This window comes from Podarcis vaucheri, assembly GCF_965113315.1.
Source record: "Podarcis vaucheri genome assembly, chromosome: 8".
Classification (NCBI taxonomy): domain Eukaryota; kingdom Metazoa; phylum Chordata; class Lepidosauria; order Squamata; family Lacertidae; genus Podarcis; species Podarcis vaucheri.
The window spans coordinates 26314820-26331003 of NC_138766.1; the positions used below are offsets into that span (position 1 = coordinate 26314820).

Here is a 16184-nt window from a genome sequence, read left to right on the forward strand (position 1 = left end):
CCTCTCTTCACCCTGTGCCCTCCCCTTAAGAGGTCCCCTAGAAGAGATTTAGGGGACGGGGACAGGAGGAGAGGAGGTCGTCCCCATTGCACAAGTCAAATTCCTTGCTCTGATGGGACAGTTACTTAGCACTGCTAAGTGCCAAATACCCACAGATACCACAGAGCAGAAGCAGGTAGCCATTTCCCCCACCAAGTGGAATTACCTTGCTACTGCTTCTGTACTTTCTGTAGGGCCAGTGTGGTGTAGTGGTTAAGAGCAGTGGACTCGTAATCTGGGGAACTGGGTTCGTGTCTCCGCTCCTCCACATGCAGCTGCTGGGTAACCTTGGGCCAGTCACACTTCTCTGAAGTCTCTCAGCCCCACTCACCTCACAGAGTGTTTGTTGTGGGGGAGGAAGGGAAAGGAGAATGTTAGCCGCTTTGAGACGACTTCGGTTACTGATAAAGTGGGATATCAAATCCAAACTCCTCTTCTTCTATTGCTGAGCAGAGACAGAAATGGGTCAGCAGCAGTTTTGCTCCATTGCTGTTTGTCCCAGCCTGCTTTCTCCGTTAAATTTCCCAGAGCCTAATCCTAAGGACTTTAAAGACGTTATAAAGATAAATGCCATTTGCTTCTTCCTGTATCCCCCCCGCCCCCCGCAATATAAAACTTCAGAAAGGATCAAACATGAATTACTTTATTTACAATTGCCTAACTGCATTGCAGCCCATCTGAGTATTAGCCCAGACTGATTCATCAAAGATAAATTGTTTAAATTGAAGCCCAAAGTGGCTTTTGGGAAGAAAAAGAAAGGAATGCTTTTGTATAGATTTAATGTAGGCTTGGCAATCTTGAGACGACTTGAAAAGACCAAATTTTAAGAGTTGCCATTAATATAATATGAAACTTAAAAAATTGCCTGGGCCAACTCACAAATCCATGTGTCAACTCTTCTTTGGTTCCATGCAGCAAGACTTATTTTTTTCCTACTCTCTCTCTAAAGAAAGTTTATTGCCTCCAGTTGCTTTGAAAAGGAGTATAAAAAGAACTAGAAAAACTGGAAAATAATACTCCCTTTCTGCGCTCCCCCTCCCCACAGTACAGCAGTGGGGGACTGGATCTGGGCCAAATCTGACAGGTGTGTGTGTGGCTGCTCACCTGTCAGTCATCTGATCTCACATTGCACTTTGAAGCCACGACAATCAGCTGATCATACGCACTTCGAAGCCCCATGCAAAGAGCCCTGTTCTGTGAGTTGAAATCCCAATGGTCAACTGATTGTAGATCATGTCAGAAAACCCTTTTAGCCCAGCCTCCTTTTTACCTGCCCACACCTGATGTCAGGTGATCTTGCTTGTCCATAATGGCCTGAGGTTGCCCACCCCTAACCTAATAGAAGTTCAGGGCTTCCCACCACCACCCCAGAAACATTCTAGACTTTCCAAAATGCTTTTTTCCGACTTGCAAATTTGCTTCTGTAGTTCGTTAAAAGTGGGCGCCCTAAATTTCACATGAAATTCTGGCAGTGGTTCTATTATTATATTATTCTATATTATTCTATTATTTTTATCCTCTTCCCATTTATGTCACGGCCTAGGACCCTCGTACCTATGGGACCGCCTCTCCTGGTATGCCCCACGGAGAGCCTCAAGGTCCATAAATAGCAACACCTTAGTGGTCCCGGGCCCTAAGGAAGTTAGATTGGCTTCAACCAGAGCCAGGGCCTTTTCAACTCTGGCTCCGGCCTGGTGGAACGCTCTGTCTCATGAGACCAGGGCCCTGCAGGATCTGATTTCTTTCCGCAGGGCCTGTAAGACAGAGTTGTTCCGCCTGGCCTTTGGCTTGGAGCCAATTTGATTCCCTCCGCCTCTTTTTTCTTTCCCTTTTTCCTCCTGCGATGAGGCTACATTTTAATATTTTAATGTTTCAGTATTTTAATGTTGTATTTTAAGTTGTATTCATTCAACTTGTTTTTATTATTGCTTGTTAGCCACCCTGAGCCCAGCCTTGGCTGGGGAGGGCGGGGTATAAATAAAAATTATTATTATTATTATTATTATTATTATTATTATTATTATTATGGCGGTGGCATAGGACCTGACTGCTTCATGGGCTGTGTGGCACGGCTGGCATTGTTTTGGACGGGGGGGGGGGGGGTTCTCTCTTTCTCTGCCGAAGCGCGGGAACCAACGCTTGCGTTGAACCTGACTCCACTTGTTTCGCCAATGTTGTCTTCCTTGGAACCCTTAGGAAACTTGGAACAGCTGGGCAGAAGCTTGGAGGCTCTGCTGTCCTTTGCCATATCAAGCATGACCCGATAGACCCAGGCGGATGCTTCACGTTAACCTCTGCGAATGTGGGGAAGTGCCAATCTGTTCTCTGCAGGAACGGAAAACCTCTGCCTTTATCCAGGTCTTACATGATGAACTGCGAAGAAGAGTTGAGGAGGATCAAGCAGCATAAGGCCATCATCACAGAAGTAAGGAATTGAGTTGCTAAACTGGAGTGTGTGTGGGGGGGGGGGAGAAGCCCTATAGAATCACAGAATCATAGGGTTGGAAGGGAAGGAATCACAGGGGCCACCCACTCCAACGCCCTGCAATGCATGAGTCTTTTTGCCCAATGTTGAACTTGAACCCACAGCCCTGAGATTCAGGGTCTCGTGCTGAGCAGGAGCATATAGGTTGCTCCCCTTTCCAAAGCTGTGCCGGAATTCTCCGGACGGGATTGCTTTCTGGTTTTTGCACAAATTTCCACCTGTAGCTGATAATGGCACTGAAGCAACAGCTTAAAATATGGAGAGGTTCGTGGCGGCCTGTCTTCCTTAAAGAGGAAGTGCTGCCGTTACTTAGCATGCAAAGCATTTCCCAAGCAGGGTGAGGGTGAGCTTGGTAATAATAATAATAATTTATACATAAATACATACCCCACCCATCTGGCTGGGTTTCCCCAGCCACTCTGGGCGGCTCCCAACAGAATATTAAAAACACGATAAAACATCAAACATTGAAATCTTCCCTAAACAGGGCTTCCCTCAGATGTCTTCTAAAAATCAGATAGTTGTTTATTTCCTTGACATCCGGTGGGAGGGTGTTCCACTACCGAGAAGGCCCTCCGCCTGGTTCCCTGCAACCTCACTTCTCGCAGGGAGGGAACCGCCAGAAGGCCCTCGGAGCTGGACCTCAGTGTCCGGGCTGAATGATTGGGGTGGAGACGCTCCTTCAGGTATCCTGGGCCAAGGCCGTTTAGGGCTTTAAAGCTCAGCACCAACACTTTGAATTGTGCCCAGAAACGTACTGGGAGCCAATGTCGGTCTTTCAAGACTGGTGCTATATGGTCTCGGCAGCCACTCCCAGTTATCAGTTTGGCTGCCGCATTCTGGATTAGTTGAGAAGGTAGAGGAGGCACACACTGGATGCAAGCCTCTCAAGAAAAAATACGCTATTTCTACTCAACTCTGCACCTAGCAATGTGTGACGTAGCATTTTGCTTACAAGACTTCGCATCTTCCCACTGTTTGTATGTCACATTCTTGGTGATACTATTAATAGCACTTAAAGCTCATAGGGTATGCAAGGTCCTACTTAATTTTAAGAGACTTCCCCCGTTTCTACCTCCCCCTCCCTTTTGCTTTCTCCTTGTTTTTTTGTCTGCTCACACCAGCAAACAAGCCAGTACCCGTGGGCTAATAAACTCCTCTTATCTCGACTTGCTTGGATCATAAGCCAGCCAGTAGCTTGGGATTTAAATACATACATGGCATTGATTTCTCCAAGACTTGTATTTTTAACGGCGTCTCCACACACCCCTCCCCTCAGATGTTTATCCACCTCCCTTTGGGAAATGTCGTATCTAAAGAGGAAATGTAGTTAAGGAACTGGGGCGTGCGGAAAACATTGCCACTCCAGGGCAGCCGACTGAAAACAAATAGGATTCCACACACGAACACCTTCTTCTCATGGCAGCTTGCAGGCTTGATAGAAATGTGTCGTTTCCCGCCTAGCCAAATGAAGATGAATAATTTTGGCTTGGTGTGGTTGAGGAGGAGTTAGCCAAACCCATCCCTCAGTTTTTCACATACACTACAGTGTGTGCGCATTTTTTGTTAACCCCCGAAGGGAGCTGGAACAGATTATCGTTTGTGAGTGGAGTCCTTTCCACCACGCTATTTGGAGGCCACGTAGATGAAACAAATTTGTCCTGTAGGCCTCCTGTCAGATAACCACCAACCATCCTTGCATGCCTTGGCTGAAAGATGAAGCATTTTTCTATGTCTCTGCCCAGGCACGTGCTGCCATGTTTGTTCCATTGTGACGCCGAGTAGTCGGTTTATTATATGCTGAGTTTCCTGCAGATTTGTGCTCAGAGGTGTTTACAGAAAATGACTCTCTAAAGACAACACCATAAATGGAATGCGTGATTAAAATTACATTATCTCTGTCGAGCTGACAGTTCCACGATAAGCCATTCATTCAAAATATATCAAAGAAATTTAAGCGAGCCTAAAGTTTAGAGGCAGGCCAGTTGCTATTGCAAAGTAGCCCCAAAACTGATGACAGGCAGGCTGTTTTCCCCCAGGGCGGGGTGGGTGTCAGATTCAAGTCCAGAAATCCCCCCTGTGGCAGGTGCTCCATCATGAAGGCTCCTGCGACAGGAAAGTGGGCCATGTCAGGTGGAAGCAAACACTCCCTGTTTCCTTCCTTGGTTCTGAACTATCAGAATAGGACAGCAACTTTTAATCTGTTGTCTCAGATGATAGTATTGGCACACTGGGCCTAAATGATGAGCGAAAGAGGAGGAACCGACAGCTCCAGGGCTGTGGCCAGTGCTAGTCCTGCTCAGAGTAAATGCACTGAAGTTAGTGGGCAATTGGATCCATTAATTTCAGTTGGTTTACTCTCAAGTAAAATCTAGTTGGATCCAACCTCCAGGATCTGAACCCACTTCCATTGCTTGCTGATGTAGTAATGTATTTTCTCATGCCCTTCGGCAGGAGGATGAAGGTTTTGCAAAAGCTCACTTGGTAATCCCCCTTGACTCCCCTACCCCAAGCCAGCCTGTATGGTTAACAATCCAACCGTTCGCCATAATGAGATGTATCCTCCTCCTTTCCAGGACGGCAAAGTGAATGGCGTGACGGACTCGACGAGGATCTTGGGGTACACCTTCCTTCACCCCAGCGTGGTTCCTCGCCCTCACGTGCAGTCCATCACGTTGACTCCTCAGGACGAATTCTTCATTCTGGGCAGCAAAGGCCTCTGGGATAGCCTTTCCATCGAAGAAGCTGTGGAAGCTGTCAGGAACGTCCCCGATGCTCTGGGAGCCGCCAAGAAGCTCTGCACGTTGGCCCAGAGCTACGGCTGCAACGACAGCCTCAGCGCTGTGGTGGTCCAGCTCAACGTCACCGAGGACAGCTTCTGCTGCTGCGAGCTCAACGGCGTCCCTCCTCCCAGCCCGGGCATCTTCCCCCAGTCGGTCAACGTGGTCATCAAAGACAAGCCTTCGGACGCCCTGGGGATGCCCTCCTCCAGCAGCGGCATGGCCTCCGAGATCAGCAGCGAGATCTCAACCTCCGAAATGAGCAGCGAGGTGGGGTCCACGGCCTCTGACGAGCCCCCTCAGGTAACCATGAACGAGAACAGCCCGGCCTACCCCAGCGAGCAGCGCTGCATGCTCCACCCGGTCTGCCTCTCCAACTCTTTCCAGAGGCAGCTCTCCAGCGCCACCTTCTCCAGCGCCTTTTCGGACAACGGGCTCGACAGCGACGACGAGGAGCCCATCGAAGGCGTCTTCTCCAACGGCAGCCGGGTGGAAGTGGAGGTGGACATCCACTGCGGCCGCGCCAAGGAGAAGCTCCTGCTGCTGCAGGCCCCCGTGGAGGCCAGCGACGAGGGCATCGTCATCAGCGCCAACGAAGACGAGACCTGCCCCCTCCGCAAGGCCGACCCTTTGGCCACGGGGACCATCGGGCGCCGGCGAGGCAACGGCTCCGTGGCCCCTCAGGAGAGGAGCCACAACCTCATCGAAGTGGCGGCCGACGCGCCGCTCAGGAAAACTGGGGGGTACTTTGCAGCCCCGGCTCAGCCAGATCCCGACGATCAGTTTATTATCCCGCCGGAGCTCGAAGAGGAGGTCAAGGAGATAATGAAGCAACACCACGAACAACAGCAGCAGCAGCAGCAGCAGCAACAACAGCAGCAGCAGCAGCAACAACAGCGGCAATACCAGATGGACCAGCTGCCAGATTATTACGACACGCCGCTATGACCGAGCTTGACAAAATAAGCTGACCAGACACTGAGAGCTTGGAGGCTCGTTAGGTTTGTATTACACTAGCAGGGTAGGGAGGGGAGAGAAAGAGAGGGGGGGGGTTTGGTTCCAATTTCTCTTCCAGACACTTCCCCCTCTACTGAGAACTGCAGCTGCTGCTTCTTGTTTGTTAGCTGTAATAATCACAGATTATTCCCTCCCTTCCCCCTCTCTTCTAGTGATGTTTCACCAGTTAGAATTGAACTAGTTTAACTCTTCCCCTTCCTTAACATATCAGATGTAAAAAAAAGCAAAGAAAAATAAGAATAAAAGGTTTAATATATTGCAGAGAAAACTGAGGATGATGTTGATGTAATATTTTTTAAAATCGTTCTTTCCCCCCTCCCTTGGTTTGTTTGGAAAACACAGGGCAGTATTGCCAGTGCTAAATGATTAAGTAATATTGTAATACTGTATTTCTTTGAGAGAAAAAAAAGGCTTTTTTGGTCTTGAAAATGGATAGACATTTGTAGAATTATGGAGACTAACTCCTAGGAGTTGCTTTTACTCTTTCAGGTGACTTTAAGTCACTGAGATTCACTAATTTTCTCTGAGAGAACAGCTGATTGGGAAATTCCTGTAAATAACTCAGTGTTGTATAGTGATGCTTCAAACGTTTTTTGTAGTCTCGGCAGGAGGACGCAACCTGACGAACTGATAGTTTGTCTCCCCCACCCCGAATCCCCAACCCTACGGGGTGCTTTCGCATGTATGTCAAAAGCTCCCTCCGCCGACATGCGATACAACCGAGCTTGGATAGCAGGGAGATCGTAGGAGCTCTTGAGGGTCTCCCAGCAGAGTTAACTGGTTTGGAAAGCGTTGGCCCACTGTGTCTATGGCCGCCATTGGCTGGCTGAGCCAAAGTCACCAACAGTATGTTTGCTCATGTGTGGAATTGCCCCTAAGTGATTGGTTCTTTGGGCTACGACTCCATAATAAATTTAGCAGGAGTGTAGGAATTAGGCGGATGTTGGGCCACAAACACCTGAGTTACTTAATTATTATTTTTTTTGTCTTCTTCTTCACCATTAACTCTTTCGCAGGCACATTTTTGTGTGTGTTCCTCCCTGCTGCCACAACCAGCATGATTGTATAGAGTTCATTTACTGTAGATCATTTACATACCAAGAGTTATATTAAAAGAAGAATGCACAAATGAACATGTCATAATTTTTGTTATAATAAATACGAAAATTTACAAATACTTGAAGTCTGCGGTACATGCTTGCTGGCCGATGCCAGCGGAGTTGGGTTCTCAGAATTCCTTATGGCAGCATTAAATAGATATAATCTGGCATGGCATTGTCCTCTGTAAAACTCTTGAAAAGATCCAGTGTTGAATTTTTATTATTATTATTATTATTTTGGGGGGGGGGAATTCCACATCGCTAATATAAGTTTTGCTTCCAAGGTATTATGTGCAGGATGTGAGAGATATTGAAGCAGTGTGTGCATATTGCAGGGAGAACAAAATGTTGTGAGTGACTGGAAGAGTGTTTTCAAAAATTAGGATGATCCCCAAACGACGCGTGAAAGCCCTACAGACTCTGCAGTGGAAACTGGAGTTCGTACAACAGTGTGTGCGTAACGTATGCCAGGAGATGCTTGTATACCCACTAGGAGAGTTTGCTTTTAATCTTCTTTTCTTTTTGCAACGAGGATCACTGTTCTGTCTTGCTTGTTCTTCGTAGACAACTATACAGTCACCGCGAAGGATTCTTGAGATGTCTGTAGTTGCATCTCACTCTGGAGTCTGTTTCTGCTCATTTCATCCTTCCTCCCACTGCAGCTGCTCTTGGGTTTATTGGGACTCTGCCTCTTGTATACACAGTGCTTTTTTCCTAGAAAAAGAGGTGCTGGAACCTCACCACAAACAACACCTTCGATCGTTCTCTTAGAATGGCAGTGGCGCCCACCTGAGAGAACTGAAAGTTCTGGCTGGGATAAAAAGCCCTGGTTCTACATGGCAGCCTAAGCACAACAGTTTAGTCAATCATTCAATTTTGTTTCCAGCGGCTACGTTCAGACAGTGGATTATTTTCATTTCCCGATGTTCCCTTACCTGATAATTTCCTCGTTTTATTTGCTCGTTTGCATGGCATTGAAGTCGTTTCTGCAAATCTAGTAGACTGTGGTGGAAGTTCAGCGCTTACTTCCCTTGTTAATTACTTCCGGTGTGCGTGTGTGTGGAAATCTGATTGTAGGATTAAAGTGAGGAGATCTGTGGCATCCTGCCCTTGCCCTTTTCAATGCGTGGATCATGGGGGGAGCAGAACTGCACATGTGCAGAAAGCATGTGAGAGAAAAGTGACATTTGTTGGGTGTCACTGTGCCCATACATACGAAGGAAATTTGATGCGACGTACCAGTGGATCACTCAAAAGAACGGTAGTCCCCTAACACAACAGTATGAAAAATTTGGTGCCATTATAATCAGCAAGAAATGCCATGTCTGAACGCACTGTGTCTACCTCACTGTATCACAAACTATGGAGGCCGAACTTGAGATTCAGAAATGAACTTTGAAAAGCAGCCTCCTGCTTCTGCCTGCACTGGAAACCTTGGAAAAAGCCTGCCATTATATTTCCCTTCAGATGAAAATGAACCAGAGACTGCTGTCAAGCCTTGGGCCACAGCTGAAGAGCATTTCACCAATGCTGTACAAGTATTTTAAATCGTCATCGTATGCATTCGGGTTTCAGAAGTCATTGGGAGGTGGGTGGAGGTGCATTGCAGAGCTGGAACAAGCTGTTAAAAGCCCAGAGAAGCAAGCAGGTGGTGGAGACACTCGACTTGCATGCTCAGCCGTAAACCGAAGTGCTTGAATCCATTTCGTTTGTTTACAAGGAAGAGGACTCGTTGCATTTGCTAAAGCAAATTCTTCTTAAATGTATTCCTTAGTGGGTGATTGATCATAAGCACCCTGCCTGCGCACTCAAAAAATGTGACATACTAAAAACCCATCAGCCTTTCGTTTGTAAGTAATGAAGTCATTTCCATCGCTTGACATGATTTATCACTCCCAGCAACAGCCAAATAAATCTTCCTAGAATTTAGCTTTCCTACGACTACGGGAACTAATATCATTGCGTTGCGGTAGCACTAATGAGAAACGTTGTCGAGACTTGGGCCTTTGCCAGTGTTTTCATATCATTAATTTGGCCTAAGCGCCAGAGGTTTTTGCCACTTTCCACTTTTGTGTCAGGTTTGTCGCGAAGGCTTAATAACTACATTTTCATACACATTGAATAGGCATGTGTCAAATAGTGATGCCCTCAGGACTTTATCTTATACATGCTGAAGTTTGTCAGTCTACCTGGTTAGATGGTTTAATAGATTTATAAGGTTGTCTCGTTCCCAGGCACTGATGCTCTAGTAGTGTTTGACTAATGAGGGATGTTCCTCACGGCTGTCAGGAGCAATTGTGTTTCCAGCTGTCTGCCCTTGCTTACCTGTGATTCCTTGAATCTTATGGTTTTTTTAAGATTCAGAAATCTTCTGTGTGTGCCATCCAGTTAAAATGCATGCTGCCGTCAAGCAGACCGTGCCTGTCTCTCCCAAAATCATATGCCACAGGCAGGCTCTGCTTCCTTAATAACAAAAATCATAAAAGGTCAGCCTTCTGGAGCACAGAGCCTGGCACTGCTGCTGCATAATCTAGTCCAGGAGAGGGTGAAATGAATGCAAATTGCAAGGCAATGCTTCCATGCTGAGCTGTGAATGGTCCTCATGCATAGAGCAATTCTATACAGGCAGGCAGAAGGATGTTAGCTCAGTGGACATGCAAGAGGTTTTTTGATTTAATCCACAGCACCTCCCAGCTTGGGCTGGGAAAGACACCCGGGGTCTTCATCTCCTAAGGAACCACTGCTAAATAGTCCAACAATACTGAGCTCAATGGGTAAATCTTATGTTCTGCGAGCCGTTTTAATGATTCCCTGTCCTTTCTCTAGTTACAGGTTTGCATCCTTATTGGGAAGGGAGAAAAATGTGCATGTTTACTTCTGTACATTTATTTATTGCAAACACCATTTAATCCTTTTTTTGGCCAAGACACCAAAAAAAATCTCGATAGAAATGTAAAAACAGCCAATGAGCAGCAATGCATTAAGAAGCAGCAATCAAAAACAACACACAAATAGTAATGGGCAGAGCTAAAACAACTTGGCAAAAAACCCATAGTATTAAAAGATTTCAAAATCGCAACAGGGAACAATAAGAAACCCATGAACACAGGTTGAAAAAAAGCATGGCAGAAGGGGAAAATCGGAGCCACAGCAAGCAGTGAGGGTGGGGGCAAAAAGTGTGCTGTTGGCAATGAATTTCAATCCCAAAAGGAAAGCAACGTCTTTCTCCTCAAGGAATCCATTGCTACGGGATCTTGAGATGGCTGCTAGCCATCTGCTTCTTTCTAGGGCAAATCTTGGGAGGGGAGGTGAAAGGCCATTAATTAAACTTGTGATCAGTAGTATACCAATGAGCAATATCTCCCAAAGCAGTATTCCCCCCTCCTTGTGACAGTTCTTAAGCCAGACTGGCTACGATTGGGGACAGAGGAATGAGCCTATAGCCAGAGACTGCTTTGGGATTCTGATCAATGGACCTGAAAGCCCACAATATTCAAAGCAATGTCATTTAGACTCTTGCATTGGAGCCCTCCATTCTTCCTTCTCTCCTGGGCCAGTGTGCTTCATAGACCCTGGTAGCCCCTTGCTGCTTACCTGCCTTCTTCAACCCCATTTCATAAGCGATCCATTTCCAACCTCTTGTGGGAAGAAGCCCTGTTTCTCCTATCACTGCAGGTGCAGTCCTGAAGCCTGTCACAGGAAACCAGTGGTAGCATCATTGAGCCTAGCAAAAGCAGTCCTTATTAGACCAAGTCACAGCAGAGATGCAATTAGTCCGTTTAAAAACAAGCCCATCGACACAGGAAGGAAATCTAGAATTACTTGCACAAACACTTCCTTTTTCACACAAAAAATATATATATTATGCTGCCTGACTTAAAAAATGCAGTTCGGCAACTCCGATCGATGGCTAACTTTCAGCAGCAGGAAAACAATCCATTCCCAATGTGTTTTTTCACAGTGTCGTCCTAGCGTTGGCTACACCAGGGTGGCAAAGGTCCTAGCCCCGTCGATGCTTTCTGGCCTCTTGTAGGCCTTGCGCTGGTCTCCCTCGCTGTAGGTCCTTTCAAGGCTGTACTGCACCTTCGCCGCCTGCCTCTGGAACTCCCGTACGCTCCGAATGGTGAGGAAACAGACCACAGTGCTTGCGAAATACAGGCAAGCCACCAGGAGGCCAAAAAGAGCCACGGAAGCATCTCCGCCTTGCACGCTGCAGTTCATGGATGTGTAGCCTCGCCTGGCGTAAAGCCTCTCTCTTTTCTTGCACACCTCCGTCGCGTTGACTTGCAGGACAAAGTGGAGGTAGAGGCCCACGGCCACGATGTACGCCAGGCAAGCGAGGACGTCGAAGACGCATTCCGTGACGAGCAACCGGACCGAGAGGCGATGGATGGGCTTCCCTCCGGCGACGAGGAAGAGGATGGTAAGGCACAGCAGCGTTAGGCTGAAGGCCACACCGCCATAGACGCAAGGAGCTCTCATCTGGTTGAACTGCATGTCCAGGTCCCTCACCTCTTGCAGCTCTACCCCTTCAAAGGGGCTGTAGGCGGAATTGATGTTGAAGGAGCCCAGGCCTCCCATGGAGGTGAAGCCGGAAATGGATGCCTGAGCTGCTCCTATGCAGACCAGCACCAAAATGTTAAGTATGATTTCAACGAACTGCAAGATTCCTGCAGAGAAAGAGAGAGGAGAGTTAAATAAACTAATCCGTGCCTCTGAATAGTTTTGCTGCAGAAAAACTCATGTCTGTGTGTTTATTTATTAGCTGCCTTTAAGCATCAAAACCCTCCTGTAAAATAAAGGGCGCAACCAATGAGGCCATCAGTGCAGTAACGTTAACACTAAATCTGAACCACACATAAGACTAAAACATAAATCCAGTTTGGTCAAATAGCCCAGTGCAATCGTGCAGACTATGATTACTGATTGATAAAAACCCACCATTTTACTGGAGCGCACAAAGGTTTCTGGGATCTGCAGCGTAGCTGTGTCTCAGGCTTGGATTGCACTCACAGCTCATTGCATGGTAAAATTGTTCCTGACCTGTACTACTAAAATCGGAAGGGTTATTTTATAACGGAAAACTGGCCCATATTCTAAACAAGGAAGATGGTTCTAGCCTAGCCTTCTCCCTGACATCTGGGAGAAGAGACCTGCAATGGCATATAATTCAACCGGCTGAAGATAAGAAAAGGTAAAGGGCCCCTGGATGGTTAAGTCCAGTGAAAGGCAATTACGGGGTGCGGCACTCATCTCACTTTCAGGTCGAGGGAGCCGGCGTTTGTCCACAGACAACTTTCCGGGTCATGTGGCCACCACGACTAAACCGCTTCTGGCACAACCGTGACGGAAACCAGAGCGCACAGAAACGCCATTTACCTTCCCGCTGCAGCAGTACCTATTTATATACTTGCACTGGTGTGCTTTCAAACTGCTAGGTTGGCAGGAGCTGGGACACAGCAACGGGAGCGTGCAGGGATTCAAACCGCTGACCTTCTGATTGGCAAGCCCACGAGGCTCAGTGGTTTAGACCACAGCGCCACCACAGCTGCTAGGCGGCTATCTGGCCTCTGCTTAAAATACCGTATTTTTCGCCCTATAGGACGCACTTTTTCCCCTCCAAAAATGAAGGGGAAATGTGTGTGCGTCCTATGGGGCGAATGCAGGCTTTCGCTGAAGCCTGGAGAGCGAGAGGGGTCGGTGCGCACCGACCCCTCTCGCTCTCCAGGCTTCAGCAAGCTCTGCGCAACCCTCGAGAGATCGGCTCCGAGGGTTGCACAGAGCTGCCTGCAGTTCCGGGATCAGCGCAGCTCTGTGTGGCCACCGGGAGCTGGGGGTGAAGCCCCGCCCCGCTCCCGATGGCCGCGCAGAGCTGCCTGCAGTCCCGGGATCAGCGCAGCTCTGCGCGGCCATGGGGAGTGAAGCCCCACCCCACTCCCGATGGCGGTGCAGAACTGCCTGCAGTCCCGGGATCAGCGCACTTCTCCCCATTGCCAGCCCCACAAGCTCGGGGGACAGCGGGGAGGCAGAGCATGCCTTCCCACTGTTCCCCGACCTGGTTCTTCCAGCCCCGCACCTGGGGGGGAAATAATTTTTTTCCCCTTTATTTCCCCCCCAAAAAAACTAGGTGCGTCCTATGGGCCGGAGCGTCCTATAGGGAGCAAAATACGGTAATCTGCTGAAGGGGAGTTTGTTGCCTTCCAGGTCAGGCTGCAGAGTGGTGCTTTCTATTGGAAACCAGTGATACAAAAGTGCACAAGCCATGGAACAGCTTCACTACATAAGACACTCTTTGTCTTGGGGTCCTTCCTATGAGACCCATGCCTGAGCCAAATCTGTAACAATAATGGTAGCTCTTGTAAAAAATTTCCATTCGTCCATCAACAGCCAACTGCATTTAGTCATGCAACGTCTGCAGTTATCACAAGAGACCATGGCCATTTTGAAGCTTCCACCATAGGATAATAACAGTGTTATTTTTTTAAATGGCTAAGAAGTTTTTATGTACTTTACTCCCCCCTCGCCCCCCAAAAAGGACAGGGAAGCAGCAGCATATTACAAACAAACCCAAATAAAGCAACCCAGTCTGCCACAGTTAAACACGGGAACAGCAGAGAAAACGCACATTGCAGACCTGGCCGCTTAAATAACATACAGCCCAGGTTGGGGTGTGAAAAGTAACCAATACTAAAGACATAGCAAAAACAAAACAAAAGTTTTCACAAGTGTTGAAAGGAGGGAAAGCATTGAGGTGAAGCTGCCTTGTGGTTCCACAGTGTGGATGCTGCCTCTGAAAAAGCAGCTCCATATGCCCACCCACTGGTGGGATAGAGAACAGGGTCTTCTCCAAGGATCTTGACCAATCATAGAATTGCAAGGGACCCTGAGGGTCATCTAGTCCAACCCCCTGCTATCCAGGAATCTCAACAGTTCCCCATCCAGTTTGAAACTTTACCAGGCCCTGCTTAGCTTTACAAATGTGCTAGCAGTTTAGACTGGAAGGAGTCAGGGTATTGTGCGGGAGAAGGCAATCCTTTAAATCTCTAACTGGTTGTGACTGGGATAGTTTAGAGCAAATCATAGAATTGGAAGGGACCCCAAGGGTCTACTTGCACTGGTGTGCTTTTGAACTGCTAGGTTGGCAGGAGCAGGGACCAAGCAATGGGAGCTCACCCCGTTGCAGGGATTTGAACTGCCGACCACCTGATCGGCAAGCCCTAGGCTCTGTGGTTTAGACCACAGCGCTACATGCGTCCCACCATCAATGGTTACTAGCCATAATTGCCTATATACTGCAAGGTTGCATGTCAGTTGCTGGTGAACAGCAACAAAAAAAGTGTTATTGCCTTCATCATGGCATGGTTATGGGCTCCCCCCAAGGCAGTGGGTTGACAACCGTAGGCGTCCAGATTAGGGTTTCAATGCTGTTATGTTTGACTTCTTGACATCTTCCAGAGTCCAGATTCTCTTAAATGAGGGTGCTCCTACCATGAAACAAGACAAGAGGAGAGGGAAGGGAAGGGGAATCAAATTAGGGCTGCTAGAACACTGTACAGAATTTGAAGAGTCTAGTGTTGTCTGTCTGAAACACCAGGCCTTTGCAACAGCCATTGGAAGACTTTTTAGTACGAAGCTTGCAATCCTCCCAGCTGCTGGAAGGGACTCAAGGCGGTTGTTGTGCCTTGCAGTGGCAGAACTTCAGTAAACCAGGATGCACGGAGGACCTTCTGAAGTCATTTAAGAACTTCTTCCAAAACAATTTTTGGTGGAGTGAATGATCTCTGCCAGGAGCTCTGAATCAGCACCCACTGGGATTCCAAGTGAGGCCAGAGTGTAAGGCCCAAATATTAAGCCATCTTTCCCCCCCAAACACTGATAAATGAGGCCTTGAGTACATTTGACCAACATTATTCTGAGGAGTGTTCTTAGTAAGTTATTTTTGTACTACTGTGTCAGAAAGAGTAAATCAGCGACGGGGGTTTGGGAAGGTGCTATAGCTTAGGCCTCCTTGCAATGCACAACATAAGCTGGGGCTGCCTATTAAATACCTTCCAGGCCAACAACACACAAGCGCACTACAAGGAACTCGTAAGTCACTTACTTTCAGCAGCTAGAAATATAACTAGACACTGGAAGGGCCTATCAGGAGTGAAAATAGACGACGTATGAGAAACCGCCCTACTAGAAAAGTTAACCAACAAACTCAAACCAGCACTGGGACAAGCTACGGAGGATGCCTTCACCCCAGTGTGGTTCCCCTTTATTACACACGCAGCACAACAAGGCAATGACCTATTCCTTGAAACAGCATACAACTCAATATAACACAACCTTGGGACATACAGTGGTACCTCGGGTTAAGAACTTAAATTTGTTCTGGAGGTCCATTCTTAACCTGAAACTTCTTAACCTGAGGTACCACTTTAGCTAATGCGCTGCTGCCACGCCACCGCAAGCAATTTCTGTTCTCATCCTGAAGCAAAGTTCTTAACCTGAGGTACTATTTCTGGGTTAGAGTCTGTAACCTGAAGCATCTGTAACCCGAGGTACCACTGTAATATAAACACAACCAACCAAGCTTGGGAACCCCTAACCTCTCGCAATATCAATAAAAATTAATGAATAAATAAATACACAAAGGACCTACCATGTGATGCTGACACAACCCTCCCTACACTAATAGACAATAGAACAAAAGAACAATATCTCCTTCAATCCCACTTTCCCCCAACTGCAAGAAGCCTATGACAAAAAGTTCTCTCA

At 47.5% G+C, this 16184-nt stretch overlaps 2 protein-coding genes across 5 annotated transcripts in view; one reads left to right on the plus strand and one right to left on the minus strand.

The window, feature by feature from the left end:
* The window catches only part of PHLPP1 (PH domain and leucine rich repeat protein phosphatase 1), a 162402-nt gene extending 150887 nt beyond the window's left edge, over positions 1-11515 (plus strand). Inside the window, exons 16-18 of one of the 3 annotated variants that reach the window (XR_014222287.1) lie at positions 2236-2464; positions 5101-6305; positions 11383-11515. Coding sequence is in view for 1 of the 3 variants with exons in the window: in XM_082234161.1 (XP_082090287.1) it covers positions 2236-2464; positions 5101-6252 (1381 nt within the window). In the remaining 2 variants the exon portion in view is untranslated. Of the gene's footprint in view, positions 1-2235; positions 2465-5100; positions 7499-11382 lie in introns of those variants that run through there. The other 2 variants (XR_014222288.1, XM_082234161.1) reach the window with 2 other exon arrangements.
* Positions 11400-16184, minus strand: part of BCL2 (BCL2 apoptosis regulator) — a gene marked incomplete at its 3' end in the record, with an annotated part of 209876 nt that continues 205091 nt past the window's right edge. For both annotated transcript variants that reach the window (XM_082234482.1, XM_082234481.1), the window contains one exon: positions 11400-12091. In XM_082234482.1, the coding sequence (XP_082090608.1) occupies positions 11400-12091 (692 nt within the window). The remainder of the gene's footprint in view (positions 12092-16184) is intronic.